The sequence below is a fragment of the Lissotriton helveticus genome, chromosome 5_1 (genome assembly GCF_964261635.1).
Source record: "Lissotriton helveticus chromosome 5_1, aLisHel1.1, whole genome shotgun sequence".
Lineage (NCBI taxonomy): Eukaryota > Metazoa > Chordata > Amphibia > Caudata > Salamandridae > Lissotriton > Lissotriton helveticus.
Genome location: NC_136065.1, coordinates 1776246700 through 1776262993, shown reverse-complemented (window position 1 = coordinate 1776262993; position 16294 = coordinate 1776246700). Strand labels below are relative to the sequence as shown.

General features: G+C 43.2%; 1 protein-coding gene across 7 annotated transcripts in view; it reads left to right on the top strand.

Moving 5' to 3' along the window:
• MAP3K3 (mitogen-activated protein kinase kinase kinase 3) overlaps nt 1-16294 on the top strand; it is a 2022699-nt gene that overhangs the window by 1764358 nt on the left and 242047 nt on the right. For 5 of the 7 annotated variants that reach the window (XM_078645061.1, XM_078645065.1, XM_078645062.1 and 2 more), the window contains one exon: nt 8239-9107. The exons of the other annotated variants lie outside the window; for them this stretch is intronic. In XM_078645061.1, the coding sequence (XP_078501187.1) occupies nt 8239-8270 (32 nt within the window). In that variant the 3' untranslated portion in view covers nt 8271-9107. Of the gene's footprint in view, nt 1-8238; nt 9108-16294 lie in introns of those variants that run through there. 7 annotated transcript variants of the gene reach the window in all.

The window sequence follows — 16294 nt, the reverse complement described above, 5'->3', positions numbered from 1 at the left end:
ATGATTGAGAAACAGGCGCTTCTCTCATTGAAAAATAACGCCGAACTCGTCATCAAACCGGCTGACAAAGGGGGTGGAATCGTGGTCATGGGACTTAATAAATATGACCAAGAGATGCAGAGACAACTGTCCAACCACAACCACTACAGACCACTTTCTAAAGACCCCCTTGAAGATATCAGATCCAAGATATTAATGGTCACCATTGAAGCTAGAGACTCAGACATCATCACCAAAAAAGAATTCGAGTATCTGAACAACCCTATCCCACGGACTCCTGTCTTGTATGTCCTCCCGAAAATCCACAAGGACCAATTGAATCCACCTGGCCGCCCAATAGTATCAGGGTGCGGGTCCATCTTGGAACCATTGGGCAAATTTATCAATTCTGTCATCAAAGAATTTGCCCCCATCACGGACACCTTTATCCGTGACACAATGGACCTCATAAACACCATAGAGGACCAACCATTTGATGATCCTACCCAACCACTGGCCAGCATGGACATCGAATCCCTCTACACAAATATTCCACACGATGAGGGACTGCGGGTTATACAGACATTGCTCCTTTCCAGACCCCAGCCAACCAAATTACCCACCGAATTCATCATGGCCCTTCTACGTATTGCCCTTCAAAACAATTATTTTCTATATCAAAACACTTTTTATTTGCAGATAAAAGGCGTCTCAATGGGCGCTTGCTTCGCTCCCAACTTTGTGATTTTGTTTGTACACAACCTTGAAAGAACTGTCATCCTTACACCCATGAATCCCTACTATCCACAGGTAAATTTGTGGAGACGCTACATAGATGACATCTTGCTCATCTGGACGGGAGATTCCACCACCTTGACCTCCTTTGTCACATGGCTCAATCAGGCCCAGGATCATCTCAGATTTACTAGTGAGTATAAAAGCAATGACCTCCCATTCCTGGATGTGACCATCCATGCAGAAGAAGGTAAACTTGGGACCAAGCTCTATCGGAAACCCACGGAGAAAAACACCTTATTGGAATATTCAAGTTACCATCCACGAGGCCTGCGAGATGGACTTCCATATGGACAATTTTAGCGCATCCGACGGAATTGTAAATGGTGCAAACATTACTTCAAGGAAGCCGAAATACTCACCAAGAAGTTGCTCCTCAGAGGCTACCCACGACGCCTGGTAACACAGGCCAGAAAAAGGGCATGGTACTGCCATAGGGACAATCTTCTTACCCCCCAACCAAAGAAACAAATGGCGAGGATCCCTTTTGTATCTAAGTTCAGTCCTGACAGCAACACAGTCAGCAAAATCATCAAGAGAAACTGGCCTATCCTTCGGGCTCACGAACCATTTCAAAACCCACCATTGTTCTCATACCAACGCGGCCGCAATATCGCTAGTCACTTGGTCCACGCCATCACATGGCATCAACCCCCCATTAAAAGACACAGCATCACTGCAGCCTGGGGTCTGAACCCAGTTATCGGACACTACAAGTGCCAAAATTGCAGCGTTTGTGAATTGACATTTAATACCAAGGACTTCATTTACATGGAACGAACCTACAAACTGAAGAGTCACACCAATTGCAGAACACAAAATGTGATCTATACGATAAAATGCCCTTGCGATCTGGTCTACATAGGACAAACCACGCAGATGATCAAACAAAGGATCATCCAACATAAAAGCAGGATCAAGTGCAAAGTAGCAACGGCACCACTTGTCCCGCATTTTCACGAGCAAGGACACTGTGACACGGACCTCAAGTGGCAAGTCATTGAAAAACCTACACTTCCCTTACGGGGAGGTGACATGAAAACCCTTTTGAATAAGGCTGAATGTAAATGGATGACCTTGTGTGACTCTGTCTCATCAGGTTTGAACACTTTAGATGAGTGGAACAATATCGTCACTACGTAATTCCTGTTGTTAAATTCCTCTGTCTCAGACATACTCTGGTTTTCCTATGACATTTAGTGCCTTCCCCGCTTCCCCAGCATTCCCTGTTCTGCCCCTTCTTTCTGTAATGTACTTATCGAATTTAGCGCTTACTTAACTCACATTGAGACACTGCACTTGCCACTGGATATGCTGAACTTCTGAAACCACTCTTATGTCAATGTCCATGCATTTACTATACGTGTAAGTGGGTTATTATTAGCACTCATTAAGCGTTGGTCTCAGATTAGCTTTATTCGATTTTTGGTTTAAAATCATAAAAGCAACAACAATACAAAAATAAATACCTTAACATTTCATTACAAAAATTAATTTCAACAGCTAAAATAGGATTAAATGGATATAACAAAACAGCTAATCAATGTAGGACATTTCATAACAGCTCTAGGTAAAATGCGGGTCATACATACAGTGCCACAAAATAGCTAATGTTTAGGAAAAAAAGGAAAAATGTGTTATAAGGAAATACGATTTGTACACCTTTGATAAGATCTGTTAAAAGCTAGATGGTTAGTGGCGCTGGATGTATAGGGTCCCCTTCCTCAGGGGTTGTGTCTCTTTGTTATTAATCTGGGCAACGGGTTGGGTGAGATACTTGGGTAAAAATCATGCAAGTCACAAATGCAGATAGGCCAGTCTCCTTCGTTAGGCAGGTAGGATCGTAAGTATGGGGTGGTGTTCTTATTCTTAAATTTAATTAAAACAAGGTCTCCAGAGGTGTTTTTGGGCAACGTACCTATCCACCCCACCCTCCTGACACTCAGGATTCCACCATCTAAATCTGGTGGTAAAGGTCTTTTGTCCTGTAGCCAGAAAATAGCTTTGTTTAGCAGCTCCTGGTATGTTTCATGTTTTCCCTGTCTAAGTGGGGGAACCCCGGAGAGGACAGTCACGTATGGGGCAGCATCAGGGGGTAGGTTGATGTGTGGCGTTCTTACTGGATCTGCTCTGGTCACTGTATAGTTGGTTAACAATGGTTTCAGTGCCACTTTAGGACCTGTTGCAGTAGGTAAGTTAAGCGGGAGTGGAGGTATGTTGGTTTGGACATTCTTGTGAATGGATGACCTGGACTTGACGGGTAGTGGGCAGATTAGAATGAACGGGTGTTACCAGTTTCTTGGTTGGTGAGGGTTTCCTTTTCATTTCTATCTCAATGGTAGACAGCCTTTCCCCCAAGTCGTTAAGTTTTGTAACCAGAGGTGATATAACCGATAGAAACAATTGCTCGAGCTGAGCCAACAAAGTCAAATGGATGGTCGAGACAGGGTCATCTGTTGTGACCGGATCCAAATCCGCCATTGATGTGATTAGATTAGAGGGGGATGTTGTGGAGCTGGTGTATAACTTATTAGTTTTCAGTGGATTCTCATTAGCATTTGCCCCATCATGCTTCCTTTTAGTTGTGAAACCCCGAGACAGAGGATTGGGCTCAATTAAGTCTTTGTTTAGGGGTGAGGGTAGGGCCCGCGGAGTACCACTTACATAGTCAGATTTTTCGCCCACGATTGAAATGCTTGAGGGGGGTGAAGCATCCGGTACGTATTTGGTGCCACACAAAGCGTTAAGCTCCTCCCAAAGAGACATATTTGGTACACGGTCCCCCGCAGAAACAAGAAGAGGCAATACTGAGCAAGACAAAATGTAAAAAGGATCTCAATACCTGATCCAGTCGACAGTTCAAGTGGCGTAGCCCGACCCGACCTCCTCTGGCCTGTGAGGGCCTTAGAGGGCCCGCCCTTTGCCCGGGCTTAGCCCGGCACGGTCCCGCGACGCGGGGGCTGGAGTGCCTTTAATGCGCCTCCTGGCGATGTCCGTGTGCGGCGTGTCGAGCCGCTATGGCGCCTGGGTAGGGTAGTTCTTGGCGTCTGATTAGGGCCCGTTTGCCCCCCCTCGCTCGGCGGTCGCGGAGGAGACTTGCGGCGGCTGAGGGGGGGTATGAAGAGAGGATGTCCCCCGCCGGGAAAAGCAACAGCAAGATAATGCCCCCACAGGTTTGTGTTGTCAAGCTATGGAAATTGCTTTAAAAAGTGTTATATGTATATATTTCCCCCCTCACAGAGATGCTCCGAATTGTTAGGCCACAGTACAGCACCAGTACTTCCAAAATAATTGGGGCTCTGGTTTTGAATGTTTCTCCCCACTGCTGCCCAGCTGCAGAGTAAGTAAATGAATGTTTTCCCAGACGGTTTTTCACAATGCTGCTGGAAGAAAAGCACTAGCGACACCGCACCTGTAAACTGTATGCTAGGCCGTCAGTCACTCAAAGGAATGCAGAGAAACCGCTGCCTAGGTCCGGAACGAACCTCGACTCCTTCCTTCTCAGCCTCAGCCCTTAGAATCCAGCAGCAAAGCCGCAAAGCCGCACCTGCAGCCCGTCAGTCAAATGCAAGAAGCAGCTGCCGGATCCAGCAAACTCCTCTGCTCCGCCCGCCTTACTCCAAAGCAGTCATCCCCTCGGCCGCACGAGACAGGCTCCGCTGCCACCGGTACTGGCAGCAAAACCGGCACACCAACACAGAAAAACGGCCCAACTCGGCTTCTCCAGAGAGCGTCACCAGCTCAGCCCTCCGCAATCCGCTCAGAAACTCCAATCAGTGGAAGAAAACACGGCAGCCGGCTGAAATCATTCCGAGGAGGTCAGAACCGGGCTGGACGCTCCTGGGCGCTCCGTACCTCCTCTCACTCGGCCGATGGGTCTACAGTTTTATTAGCTATCCTGTTGATGAATGACTTTCTAGGGATGCTGTTCCAGTACATATCTCTCTGTTTACTCACTGAGGGAACTGGACTCATTCTGACTTATGGATTGATGTCCACTGTATGATATTTACTCCCATCTACTATCTCGGAGAGTGCTTAACACATACTCCTTTCTCACACCCTTTTAGCCCGGATTAGGCGCTTCTTACCAGATGGTACTATATCGCTCAGTTTGCCAATGTGGTATATGTGTATTGTATGATTGGTTATCTTGTTTACAGGTACGATCTTGCTCTCAGCGTATCCCTTTCAATTATTCCACTGTTTCATTCTTTTCACCCGCACCAGATGCTCATTACCACACTGTAATTTATCGCTGTATGAGTCATGTAATTTGTACATTTCATTGCTGTGTTGCTTTAAATTCATATCAACACGCTCACCACTCGTCATTCTAGCTCCTTGCCCCTCCCATTCCTGCACCACCTTTGCCCCTCCCTCAGTCACGTCCCCCTTCCAATCGTTATCCCCCTCCGTAGATTGGACCTCCCAGACACGCAAGTCACTGCCTCGAGATTCCTCGCTGGATTGATTCCTGCCCTGCGTTCGGATTAGCCCAGGTACTTACCTTCCACCCTGCTACCTGTATCTATCCCCTCCGCTCTCACCTTTCGAGCTCGTTACACAGCTCTCTTCCTACCTGCCCGAGTCTGTGCACCTTCCAGCCCGGCTCCCCCTCCCTATTTTCCCGGTTGTCTTTTTCTTTCCCTCCTCATCACAACCCTCATTGTTCCCTTTTGACCCACAGCATTGAAAATGAGACAACCCTGTCCTGAAGATGGTCCCAATTGATCAGGGACCGAAACGTCGTCGACCCCACAGTACCAATTGAGGCGCAATATCCAGTGTGGCTCTACGGAATTGTGATTTGTGATTTTGAAGTCACCTTAAATATGTCACACACTGAGCCACCCACTGTATAATATTTGCACTTTGCTCACATTGCGCCACTCACGCTGTTCCACCCCTTCACTTGCGTCGCCAGCCATCACTTGTATATAATTGAGCACCAAGTATACTTTCGGTTGTCATTTCAAAAACTTTTGAAAATTCATGCTGCTCTAAGTATTCTAACTTGCCCTTTCTCTCCCTGCTTTGAACCAAATATATAAGTAATTTTTGCATACAAATCTTTGGAATAATTGTCTCCTTATTTACTTGCTCATGTAATGCTTTGTGCATACCTTAACAATTGTCTTTCTAAGTTTTACCTGTTGGGATACTGTATCTATATAAACCTTTTAACCCCAATCCCGACTTGGTATATGGATCACACTCCTGCTTTCTCTACAACATTATTTCCAGGGAGGCTCTGAGAACCGGACTTGTAGTTCATTGTGACCAGATTGTCTGGTGCAACTCGGATCAACGTGCACCAGACTTTGTGCATCACTTACCTTGGTGCGCTGGGAAAGCTGGACCCCCGTCTCGCCCTCAGTGAGGCGAATCAACTGCCATCTCCTCACCTGTCCCGATTACTTAGTGTTGCCAGGTAGTATCGCCCGCATCGGGCCTGGGTGATCGGAGTATGTGACTAGGTTGATGAACACTTCGAGAGACTGCGTGACCCTCCTTTGTAGAACTGAGCTGGTATGGGAAGGCTAATTGAGGGACCTCTTGATTGAACTGGGACAGCCTCTAGTCCTTTTTCTGTTCCATATAAAGTGGGTGAACTACCTGAGTGGTTGGTAAGTTTCCTGAGCGGTCGCCAACACCTCATTTGTCGACTGTTGCCACACTGATAGTTGTTACTCCAGCCTTCTCCCGTGGGCCCCTCATTAAGTGTGACTCCAGCCTTAAACCGGAAGAGTTTAGGGTGTTTTTTTTTTTACTCTGATCTGCGGGAAGAGTAGTGGGGGTTAACTGAGGGGTGTAGCAGGGATTGTGTCACTGGGTCCACATTCATATTGTCAACTGATCTGCCGTATATCGTTTTCACCACATTACAGTGCTGACTTGCCTATATCATTTGAACAACGTTACAATACTGTGTGAGTGTGGGAAAGTAAGCTGCATGAGAACAGCTTGACAATGTTTGCACCGCGCAGCGGTGTTGTTTTACTGGTTTGTTTCATTACCTAACGAATATTTCGCATAGACATTGGTTTTTGTCATGCAACCTTGTACCACGGTGCTGCTGAGAAGTGTTTTAAATTCCTGTGTTTACACATTGCTGATATTGTTGTGACCTGGGGTGCACCCTAGTAGTGTGTGGATTTGAATTGTACTTTTTTGCCAGTGTGGGCCCAGTTCTGACTGCGAATCGCACTGCACAAGGCTGCTAGGGTAAAATAGGATTTTTCCCAAACGTGTATATTACCTATGTGTTTTAACACTGTTGGGTCTAGTACTGCTAGTAATATTTTCATTTGTGATTTATGTCCAGAAATACAAGATGTTTATGTTGTTTTAATTAATGTGTGTTGAATACAATCTTTATTTACATACATCACATGTGTAGTCTCTTTTGAGACTCTCATATTTATTGTGTGAGAGTGCTGTGCCAATACTTTACACATTGCCTCTTAAATAAGCCTGACTCCTTAGTGCCAAGCTACCCATGGGTGAGTGCAGGTTATACAGTGAGTGTAATCACTTAACCCTGACAGGAGTGGTAGGTTCTGCCTGGCTTGGGCACCCCCTCAGCCAACCAGGAAGAACCAGTTGCAACACCAATGCATTGTTTTAATGAGCAAATTTAAAGATCATAGTCATGTCAAAGGCCGTGGATAGATCTAAGAGAATTAACAGACACGAGTCACCGTTGTTCATAATACGTGGGTCATCATTGATGGAAGTTTCAAAAAGTTGAGGGAAAATTGTCAGAGAGATTGTCATTAATGTCGGCATCCTCTTTAGCTTTACTCGGCATATTAAGAATCATAATGATTCACATATAACTAGGTCGTACTTTCTATATGAACACATATATTTGCTGTAGAGTTTTTCTTGCTGCTGGACTTAGTCTGTTTTGCTCAAAATGTGGGCTTATTCTCTCATGTAATTGTGTGTATTCCACTGGACAATAATGACCATATTCTGTAGTATTATGAATAACGTATAATGTGTCTTAGAGATTGGAGAATTTTTTAGCATATTTTATCTTTATATCAGCATACAAATGGCCAGAAGACATGTACCTATATCCCCAGTGCGCATTGTCACTGAAACGCCGTTCTGTACCTTTCACTTATCAAATCAACTCGAGGCTAAAATAAACCTCCCTGCACGGCAGAACAACAAATGTATTTCCCAAATGGTTTCCTGTCCTGAGCAATGAGTTTTGTGGCCAGTTTATTATACCCACCTACCTTTATGCAATTTATGAATACATTTGATTATGTAATTATTGTATGCGTGTGACAACATAAGAAATTTACTGGTCGTAAATTTGTAGAAAGTGTAAGCTTTTTTTCTTCTGAACGTGCAGTCTTTCTAATGAAATAAAGACATGCTTATCTTGTTATTAATTCATTATTTGTTTTGAAGTAACTTTAATCATACTTTTTAAATACTTCTCAGGAGCCTGGGTTGCACTGTTGTTGAGATGCTGACTGAGAAACCACCCTGGGCAGAATATGAAGCCATGGCTGCCATTTTCAAAATCGCCACACAGCCGACCATTCCCCAGCTTCCTCCGAACACATCAGACTACTGTAGAGACTTCATAAAGCTGATTTTTGTAGAAGCTAAACAGAGACCATCAGCCGAAGAGCTCCTCAGGCATAGCTTTGCACAGCCTGTATACTAAAATAGTACTGCCTCAATGACTTGTGTTGCAAACAATGTGCGCTGTGCTTTATTTCGTTAGGACATGATTACTCATGTTTGAAGAAAACACCTCCGCTGCACACCCAGGAATCAAAAATGTGGAGTTGCTTAACCTGGTGAAGTGTGACGTAGAAAAGCATTGTCAATGCCAGCATTGAGTGGCGCATCTCATGACATTGGGGCACTCAACTTCAATTGAATATTCACAGTGACTAACCTGCTGGTATTAAAAAGAAGTGCCTTTGGGTACCATGCTGAATTCTGAGTCCAAGATACATGTCATTCTGAAAAGCACAACAATTGTTTTTCTTTTGAACTTTGTGATGTTGAGCCCTTTCAAGAGTTTGACAACCCAGAAGAAAGCTCCTGGTACGTCCAGCAGCAGCACACTAGCACTTCTCAGGGGCTATCCAGCACAACCAGCTGCACTAAAACGGTTGACCTTGGATTGTTCTGTTAGCGAAAATCAAAGCCTTACATTGTTCAACATTGTTCATTTATTTCTACTTAAAAAAAAAAAAAATAACTTAAACCATACATTTTATGTGCCTTGCTTTTACTCGTAAATGGTTTAATATAAGTATTCAGCATCTGAAGACAAATATACAATGCTTAGAGAATAAGTATCAGAAATATGTGGTGTGTTTTTTTAAACAAGAAATCATTAATGTTTATTTCATCTAGTGGAATAGGCTTGATGGATGGGTTGAAGCAGGCTTTAAACCTACCAAGTTATTCCTCTCTATTTACACTTTTTGCTCGTATATTGCAGTCGTAACTTAACAAAATTCTCTGTAAGTGTTGTTTGCCAGTTGGATGGTACCCTGAAGGCTGTATCATGATATGTACTAGGTTCTTCTTTTGCAGGGTCGACACTCAAGCTATTACGCAGCCTCAGTGACTTTCCAAAGGCATCTATCCATTACAGCCATTTGAAAGGCGACCAGTTGAGCTACTTTCCTTGTTTTCTTTAACCATCATTTGTGGATAGGATGCTAAATTCAGCCGCCCAATGTTGAGAAATATATTGCATTTATTTGTTCTTACATTTGGTTTGTGAGTCCGTTGCTGTCGTAATCTGTAAGTAGGAAAATGGTTGAAACTTGAAACCGTGATGAACAGGTATCATCACTTCCATGTTTAATTAATCTCGTCCTCAGCACACCTGCATGCCCATTATCTGTGTCAATGAAACTTGGGCTAGCGCATTCCGAAGCCTTTAAATATTTTAAACATTCAAACTCTTGTCATTATGTTTAGGAACTCTTCTTCAGCTCTGCTGTGAATCATTTCGGTGAGACTTTTTTAGTTTCTTCAAATGCTCTTTAGGTATTTCACACTCTGGAAACCCTTAAAGAAAATTAGCGTATTGAGATTAAACATTCTGACACTCCAGAAGCAATTGGGGGCCATGGTTCTAATTTTATGGCTTTTTTTGTCAAAACTGTTTTTTGATGATTTTGCATTTGAAAACAGCATCAAGTACAGTGGAGAAAATCAGTACCCATTTTAGTGGTCTAATCTTGTACAGAATGTTGAGAGGCGGCTGAGTCTTGGAATTTGGGTTAACAAGGCTTCGGTAGAGAAGTGGGTGGTGACAGAGAAAAAGCCAGCAGCGTATGGATGTTAAGCTGCCTTCCTTTTGCATCATTAAACTCTACTTGGAAGACCCCGCATTATGTAGTCTCCTTTGCTACACAAACTGGTGAACAAGTGGGAAGAAGCATGGAAGGCAGTACTCACATTTGACCAGGCAAGAGGCCGGCTTTCTCAGCTACGCTAACGGTCATCGCTGTGGGTCGCGGTGCTGTGGCAACTTCAGCGATTCTCCAGTGATTGCTCTGTAGCCCGTGAGTGTTCCCATGGACAAATTTCATTCTTCATATAAGGCACTGAGGAGGTCGGTGCAGCACGCGCTGAGATGGTGAAGAGAGAAGTTGAGTGTTGTCGAAATCACGTTGCATCACATGATTGGGTGGCCATTTTGGATTGGGCTAGATTTTTGGCCCAGATCTGGAACGGTATTGAGTGGCCTGCAACTACAGTGACAAGCACACTTGTTTTACAGTCTTTAAAACGCTGCTTCTCATAACTTTTTGCTTTAGGAATTGGGAAGTTGGTTGCACCAGTGATAAGGTCACAATTGAAAAGTGGGAAAAAACGCCTGCATTTACAGTGACCTGCACACCTGAAATTACACAATTACTGTGTTGTTAGTATTTTAGTGAAATGCCTGTACTCACAGTGGAGAAGTGTGGCTCATTGTTTAGATCGGCAGACCCTGATGCAGAGGTCTGGCCCGGACCAGGGTTCAATTCCCGCCTCGGCGTGTCTTGGGCTCAATTTCTCCGGACCTGATAATTCTTGCCTCGGTGCCTATTCTAAGCATGGGTCCCACTCTGCAACTCTGGGCAATAGCTTGCTTAATCTCCACAACGGCCCCAACAGCGCTAGGATGCTTGGCTTCACCTTGGGGGTGCCCAGGAGTGGGCACTTCACAGGGAAAGGCCAGGAAGGGTTCCACAGCGGTATGTGTACAGCACCTTGAGACCCCTTCGGGGGTGAGACGTGCGCTATATAAGCACTACATTTACATTTATTTACAATGACAGGCACTCTTGAAATTATTCAACCACAACTATTGGTATTTAATGTTTTGGATGATTAGCACATCTATGATATTGTGATTTCTTTGGTTGATTCTCTCCTCTTCTATATTAAAAATGGTCAATATTACAGCTCCGCTACATTTTTTGCAGGCTGTTGTAGAACCAAAGATGGAGTGAGAATTATGGTATCCTATGTTTCTGGCTTATGTGGACATGTTAGAGGTTGAAGATTGCTCAGCAAAAAGGAAACTTGTTATTTAAGCATTGTTTAGGAGGAGAAGGTGTGGGGGATATCAATGGTTTTGACCAAACCATAAAAAAATGGCATCCAGTTTGGAAGGAAGATTGATACTGCGATGGAAAGATTCAAGTTTTATTCATGTGCACAAAAGGAAGAGGAATCAATTGAAGATTACGTATCTGTGTTACGGACGTTGGCAGGATCTTGCACTTTTGAAGCAATAACCTATGAACAAGTCTTCAGGGACCAAATAATGATGAAGACAAAGAGTAAAAAGATCCAAGAAAGATTATTGCTTGGTACAGAATCCTCGTTAAGTCCAGTTGTTAATATCACAAGAGGAATTGAACAGTCCGAGAAGTTTGTAAAAGAAATTAGAGGCCAGCGTGTCAGAATCCAAGATACTAGTGCTGAAGTTTCCATGGCGAAAACTCAGATGATTCCCAAGAAAAACTTGATGACTCCGGTCAAGAAAGATGCTGAACCTAAAAACATTGATTCTAAATATTATGGTAAAAGAAGTGGTATCACTTGGTAGAAGTGTGGAAGTTCTTACCATGTAGGGAACTTTAAGCGTTGCCCTGCATTGGATAAAGTATGTGTCAAGTGCAAAAAAAGGGACATTTTGGCAAGGTGTACGGATCTTCTCAAAGAGTTAATTGCATTACTTCTGATGAGATTGAAGCAGCTGAGTTCAATTCCATTTTATGTGTGAGTGATACTAAATGTAAGAGTTTTCCTAGATGTACGTTAACTATGGATGGTAACTAGATAGTTAGATTCATGTGCCTGGTATATATTATCGGAAAGTCTCTGTTAAAGGACTTGTGGGGTGAGAATAAACTGTTTACACCCGACATTCAGCCCAGGAGTTACTCAGGCCACAAAATTGATTTGCAAGGGTGTTTTTGGGTGGATTTGGAATTTGAAGTAAGGAGAACAAGGGAGAAGGTGTTTGTGGCAACATAGGGTGAACCTATTCTAGGGAGGCCTCATCAACAAGAGGGATCCCAATGCATGTCCACCAGTGTATGTAATTGCAGCTGATGATGAATATGTCAAAGAAATAAGGAAATCGTTCCCAGCTTTTTTTCAAGGAAGGTTAGAAAAATATGCTGATTTTAAACCCAAAATCATAATGAGAGACAATACCGGCGAGGCACAAATTAAGGAATGTGCCATTAGCCTACCAAGACAAACGTACGGTGATGCTGAGTGATCTGGTTGAAATATACATAATTGAACCCATAGAGTCTTCTTCTTGGGTATCTCCCATTGTGTTGTCTCTTAAGGGGACTGAGGACCTACATTTGTGTTTGGATTTATGCAGTTTTAATAAGGAAATTTGGATTGACAAACACCCTCTTCTTAACATACATGAGCTAATATCCATTTTAGCGGATGCTTCAGTTTTTTCCACAGTGGATTTAGCAAGCGCTTACTACCAGGTGGAATTGCATGAAGATTCTAAACATTTCACAGTATTTGTTACACCGGAGGGTATGTTCCAATATTTACGTATGCCTTTTGGGTTGGCCAGTTCAGCCTCCGTGTTCCAACGGTTGATGAAAAATGTGTTAGAAGGCGTTGGGGGGCCATTGACTTCCAAGATGATATTTTGATTTTTGGGAAAACAAGTTATGAAGATGATAGAATTTAGTGGATGTGTTGAAAAGACTGCAAGACAAAGGTCTTACATTAAAATTCACCAAATACAAATTCAGGCAGGACAAGGTGGAGTATTTGGGCCATGAAATTTCAAAGGAGGGCATTAGACCTAAACATACCTAAACGGAGAGCATTTTGAATGCTCCTGCGCCTGTCACAAAGGATCAGCTATTGTCCTTTTTGGGGTTAACAGAATATTATGGGACATTACTATTCTACTAGTGCATCCTTTGCGGCAATTGCTTAAGAAAAAGTCTAAGTATATGTGGTGCCATAACCAACAGAACAGTTTTGAACTTAAAAGAAGATTGTTGGAGCACCATTTCTGAAATCATATGTGATTGGAATATAATGTATTGTATCAGTGGACACTAGTAGTGTTGGACCAGGGGCAGTACTCGGCAGAGGGACAGATTAGGTGAATGGGTGGTATCTTATGCCTCCAGGATGTCGCATGGTGCGGAGTGCAATTATGCCACTTGTAATGACGTGTTTCTCTGTATGTTTGGTGCTTCTGTCAGTCACCAGGTCATTACTTACCACACCCTTTCTCAGGTTACAGAAAGACACCACATTTCACAATACTTACCCAAGAAAGGAATAAACACTGACAACATATAAGACCATTGCTGAGGAGCTCGCAAATAACAAAAAGTCACAACACCTCCCAATCTAAGATGGTACGCAGAAATTCACAACACCTAATCTAAGAGGGTACACAGCGCATGCTCCTCCTAGCAATGTAATTTAGACATCCCTGATAGGAGGCACTTTCCCTTCCGTATCAACAATTACCCATTAGAGGGGAATCGCCCATCCCTCTGTAAGTACTTGGTAAAAAAGGGGTCTCAACCTTCCCTCACAAGGAATACCAACAAATGATATGCTCTAGGGTTTCTTTATTACATAATAATAGGATGACAAAAGAAAGAAATAACTAAACATCACAGTAAACATTAGCAGCAATCATAGATATACATAGAGCCTGAAAATAAAAGCATAGTTAGATAAAGTTAATTATACATCGAACACCTCACCATAATCTTAGGCGTCTTGTCATCTGAAGAAGGGTCCGTCTCTCTTTCCCTCACTGGTTGGTTCCGGACTCTCTGTGGCACACACACGTCTGCACGTCTGCACCGTGATGTATCAGCAGACCGCCAAAACACCAGACCAGCATCTCTCCAGCTCTCAGCATCTCAGCTCTCTGCCTCTCATAAACTCTCTCTCTCTGCCTCTCAGAAACTCTCTGAATCTGAGCATCTCTCGGACCCCCTTTCTCTAATATAGAACTCTATCCTCTATCGAAGCTTCTGGAAGAACCCGCCTACCTTTCTCACAAGATTCCTGTACTTTTCCACACCAAGCACCCAACAGCAGCTGGCCAAGCTTCTGTTCTGGCGCCAATGTGAAGAAGGCACATTCCTCCTGATAAGTACTGGTCTGCTCTGGTTCACTGCCGGTGAACAACACATGTAATCTCAAATATCACCTCTCACCTACAGAGGCTCAGAAGATGGCTGCAGTTTAGAATATGGAGTTGCTCAAGCATAGGCCTCTACTACTTGGAAAGCAGAATGATATTATACCCTGTCAAAGCCAATAGGCTAAAGTCATAATTCACCTAACTCACATAACACTATGCACTTAATCCCTCAGTATCCACTATGAAGCACATGTGTGCACCATCACCAATAACTCTGCACCTCGACATCCCACACCTTCTATTCTTTGGCAAGATTATTGTAATGCAAGACCATCCTACATGAAGGCTAAAGTAACATAGCACACTAAAATCAGTACACAATGGTGGTGATCGAGGGTCATCAAAGATCATCAGACCCCTAAAGTGGCTCATTCACTACATTGCACCCCTTGACCCTTGAACATCACCATTCACATATATCAAAAATAAAATCACCGAACTAAAGGCACAGCTATGACTGCATCTATTAACTGCAAAAGTGGCATCATTGCAAAGTACCAAGCAACTGAATATCATGACTGAAAAACAAAACTATCATTGGGGCACTATATCTGGTAACTGTAAAAGCAGTATCAATGCATAATAACCAGCAACTGAATAAAATCCAACTGAAGATCCGATTGACAGTGAAATATCACATATCTCATTAAAGGCAAAACCTTAAAAAAACTAAATATTCAGAGTGAAACATTCAAGACTGTAGGCCATATTTGAAAGAGTAAAAACTGCACCACAGAATCAAAAACATAAGCAATAACTCTTGCGTTAAAGTGACTACTCAAAAACATTGAATTCAAAGCAGATCATAATTAACTGGTTTTCTCTTTTTGTTTTTTGAAACCTCATAACTCAGGTAAAATATCCCAAAACAATTTAGCTTGTGTCATTTGAACCTCTAATAATGAAACTGCAAATTCTACTGCCAAGGCAGCCAACTGTAGCTCAGAAAATATCTACTCCAAGTGCAGCACAGTGTCTCTATGAGAAAAAAAGTGTTCTTTTCTGTGAAAAAAGCAAAACAAAAAACACCACTGTCACTTGTCAGGGTGCACAAGCAGTTCTCCTGTGCGAAAGACACAGCTCTCATTCTTTTAAAGTCAGCCTCACTCGAAGAGGACAGTTCCAATTGCAGAACACTGCCGATCCCTTCTTCGCTTAGAAAGAAGCAGTCCATCAATGTAGATGACAGCTCTCTGGCATGCAACTTCCTCAGTATCCCCTCGGCAAGGAAGAACCCATCAGATATGGTTCTCCATAGATCATCAGCTCCGGTCTGCCGTCAGCCACAGGACATCACCGTCCGCTCCGGTCTGGCTCCAGGCTTGGGAGACTTCCAATTTCAAAAAAAAAAAATAAACTAACATAATAACATAAAAATAAAAAAGACAAAAAAACAAACAGGGTGGGGCGGGGCAAGGAATCACTCGCAGCCCATCCCAGCAACCTGAAAAGATAAACAAGTATCACATGTCTTGCAAAAAACTTCAATTCAAAAGCACATAATTTTCTTTTTACATCTCTCAAAGTTCAATATTTTAATTTCCGTCTGCAAAGCTCTCCTCTAAATCTGGGGAATAGCTTAAGAATGCTACCTGCATTATATTCTCTAAGTTTATTTGGGCAAAATTTAATTTTTTCTTACACAGCCAGAAGGGCTGGGGCAGTCAACTGTACGCTCTTCTCACTCCTTGCTAACATACCCCTCCCTTCCAGAGATGTCCCCGTCCCAGAGCTGGCTCAGTATCAACCATAACACGCAGGAGACGGGCTTCTCTCTTCCTCGCAACCCCTCCTTTCCCTGCA